At 33.8% G+C, this 3,861-nt stretch overlaps 1 protein-coding gene across 1 annotated transcript; it reads right to left on the bottom strand.

The window, feature by feature from the left end:
* Positions 1-1,971: 1,971 nt before the first annotated feature.
* Positions 1,972-3,861, bottom strand: LOC7468795 (UDP-glycosyltransferase 73D1). The gene has a single exon (XM_002323458.4). It carries the CDS (start codon positions 3,838-3,840, stop codon positions 2,203-2,205), a length of 1,638 nt encoding a protein of 545 aa, XP_002323494.3. The 5' UTR covers positions 3,841-3,861; the 3' UTR covers positions 1,972-2,202.

The raw sequence follows: 3,861 nt of genomic DNA on the forward strand, positions 1-3,861 counted from the left end.
AAATAACATGTTAATATTGTACTTGCTGAATAAAAAAGGTATCAATTCATCGCTGTTAGATAACACATAATTATGTTTAGTCTGAATTCTATTTTGTCAAGTATTTTCCCCCCACTGTATTTTTTGGTACATGTCATCCAGGATAGGAAAATATTGACAAATTCTCAATTGAGGCACTTATTTACCGTCATCATGTCTTGGAACACAATTGATTTTTGTTCTCAATTGAGGCTCAAAATAGTTTGAAATAAATATTGAGATCTCTTCAACAGTATAAGTCTTATATATTAAAGCTTCAACATGCACTTTGTTTTTAGATTTTTTGTTTAGGTTGAACAAGTATATGCATGAAATTAAATGAATGTTTTAAATTTAAAAAACAATACATTAGAAATTTAATTAGAACGCATGTGTAATTCCTAACATCTCGAATGGATACATCTATCTGTATTGGACAAGGCCTTCAACGTTTACCTCAAATGATAAATATATGGGTAGATACTCCATTAAGTAGAAGAAGAATTGAGAGAATATTATCTCAAGTTCATAGATTGTCTGGACGATATTTGTTTCAAGCTTTTTCATAGGTTGGGCATGGAACTTATCCAGATTGGCTTTGATTATTTTGTGTTAAACTTATTCTGTTATGCACGCATCAACAATTAATATTTTGCAAACTTTTACCTATTTTTCACTCTTAGGCCTCGTTTGTTTGGCGGAAAGTGGTTTATTGAAAACCACTTTTCAAACTTTCCCGTGTTTGTTTGCCATTAGGAAAATTAGTCAATGGAAAACACTTTCCAGTCAAAGAAAAATTTGGCTTGGTTTCCAGGAAAATGTTTTCTTTTTATTTTAGACGGAAAACACTTTCCGGAAGCTATGAAAAATTTAGAAATGCCATATTATTTGCTAATTATATCAAATTTAGTCCTTAAACTTTTGATTGATCACATATATATATATATATTGATTTTTTTTTAATTTCATCCCTTAGAATTTAATTTTTATATTAATTTTGGTCCTCATTTTTATAATTGTTATTTGCTTTTCCCTTATCATTTTTTAATTGAAATTTTTTATCTATCAAATTTGGTCATCATTCTTTTGATTGTTACTTATTTTATTTGAAATAATTTATGAAATGGTAATTATTATTATTTTAATTTCTTCATCTTTTAATTTTTTATTTGTTAGATTTGATCTCTATTATTTTGATTATTATTTATTTTATTTGAGATAATTTATGAAATTATATTTTTTTTTCAATTTCATTCTCATTCAAATTTTTAATTTATAATATTTGTTTCTCATTATTTTAATAAACTTGAAAAAAATAAAACATTCATAAGTTATTTTCCAGCTCATTTTTCATGATATAACCAAACACTGAAAAGTGTTTTCTAACTTATTTTTCATTACATTACCAAACATCGGAAGATAATTCACTTTTCTGGAATTCAATTTAAAAAAAAAACTATTTTTCAGCAAACAAATGGGCCTTAATCTAACATAAGAGTTTTCTAACTAATATGTTGTCTATGAAATAATTCTCAATTTATTATGAAACTTCTTTATTATAATCAATTTATTGTGAGCAATTCACAAGGCGTGGTAGGTTATTATTAAATAAATATAATTTATTTATTTTCGTAGGAAACCTTTTATAAATAAGAGTATTTTTGTAATCTTTAAATAAATTAATACACAAGATGTAGTAGTTATCAATGGTTAAATTACATTAGTTATTATTTCTCATCTAATTTTTCGTTTATTGATTTTTCTTTTTTAGATAAAGAAAAGAAGTGAAATGAATTTCAGAACAATTATTTTAAATGAGTAGCTAAAAAAGATTGGAATTCTAGAAAATCAAATTTAATTTTTAAGTTTGCGTGATGAGGGCATGCATTTTTCACGAGTATGAGGTTGAATTTAAGATTTATTATTTGAATCAAACGACCATATATCGACATCTGGAGAGAAAATTTGAAATTTTATAATCATGGTTAATGGCATTGTCAAAACCTAACACACCTCATCAAATACCCAGAAATTTCCTCCTAGCAACGTGACGACCAACATATATTATAATTATAAATTTATAATCAGAATCATCTGCATCACAAGACAAGAAAATCCACTCATATTTATTACTTAATATAAAATGCGATCTAGAGCTTTAGGTCCAATCTCCAACCATAATATTTAACCCTTATTTTGAGTTTGTTGCTTCGTAATATCTTGCATTAAGAATGACAAGTTGAGGTTGGAAGATCCACCTAATTCCATAGCCTGATTTGCCGATTTTCCAAGTTCAATTGCTCTCTTCCTCCTCTTCTTGCTTTCTTCTCCACCTGCATCCATCAACGTAATTACTGCCTTCTTGACTTCATCTTTCTTCACCAACACTCCAACTTTCTCTTCATCTCCCCATCTCACTGGAACCTCAACGCCTACTCGCACGCCGATCCTTAAAATCTCAACAATTAGCTTCTCATTAAGGAATTGCTCAGAAAATTGAGGCCATGTTATCATTGGCACCCCCGAGCAGATCCCTTCAACTGTAGAGTTCCAACCACAATGAGTTAAGAATCCTCCAATTGATGTATGGGACAAAATAAGGACTTGAGGAGCCCAGCCTTTTATCAAAAGCCCCCTTCCTTTGATCCTTTCTTCAAATTTCTCCTTCACGAACCATTCCTCTAATTCAGAACCCTTCTCTCCAGTTTTCACAACCCAGATAAATGGTTGTTTAGATGCTTCCAAACCCAAACCTAGTTCTATTAACTGCGATGGCACTAGGCGACATAGGCTACCGAGGCAAGCGTAAATAACCGAGCCTGGCTTCATAGAGTCAAGCCACTCCAAGCATTGTTTCTCGTCAATTGAAGCCTTGTTGCCTCTCTCAAACTTATCCAAGTTATTCTTGTTACATAAAGAAACTGGTCCAATGCACCATACCTTCTTCTTTAGAGCCTTCGTGTACTCCTCAGCGCAACCATGCTCCAACTCGTCAAAACTATTAACTACAACCCCATAAGCTGTAGATTCAGCCTCTTGCATCTTGTTGCGGACGTCGTCCAAGTCAGGTAAGCTAACAAATGCTCCCGGTAGCTGAGCCTTTGTTACCTCAAAACTTTGTGGCATCCCTGGAACAACAAAAGGTTCTGAATCTGAAGTAACTGAAAGGTGAGCTTTGTGAAGCCTGATATTATGAGAACTCAACAGAGAAAAGCAGCACATCCCGTGAAAAACAATCCGGGGGATGTTGAAACGTTGAGCGGTTTTGGATGTCCAGGATAAGCACTTGTCTGATATTATGCAGCTTGGAGGAGGCTTCGCATGTTCAAGAAGGAGTTCTAATGGCTGCTGCAGCCTAGCGACTGCAACATAGAATTTCTTCAGCAGGTCTCTTGAAGGTAACGTGTCAAGATTCTCGAGGCCGATAGGGAGCCCAACTTCCTCGCATGGAAACCGTATCTGTACAAGCCGAATAGGGAGCCCAGATTCTCTTGCTCTATCAATGATTGCCTCAAATCTTGATGCATTGTGAGGCGTGGTGACCAAGCTTACAGTCACACCTCGCTCTGAAATGAGCCTGGCCATGTCTATCATAGGGATCATGTGCCCTTGTGCCATAAGTGGGATCAACACGAAGTGCAGCTGGCTAGAGATTGGGGGCGCCATGACAGCAGAGCTGGCAATGGTTCTATGTATACAGAGTGGTGAAGGGAAAAGAGAAGGAGTATTGTCATGTGAATGATTTGCGCTCCCATGTTGCCAAGTCTTAATTATTTCGAGCTTGACTTTGAACAAGTCATCAACGCCCAGTTCTGATTTCATATTATATAGCAAATGTATAAT

The sequence above is a fragment of the Populus trichocarpa genome, chromosome 16 (assembly GCF_000002775.5).
Source record: "Populus trichocarpa isolate Nisqually-1 chromosome 16, P.trichocarpa_v4.1, whole genome shotgun sequence".
NCBI classification, from domain to species: Eukaryota; Viridiplantae; Streptophyta; class Magnoliopsida; order Malpighiales; family Salicaceae; genus Populus; species Populus trichocarpa.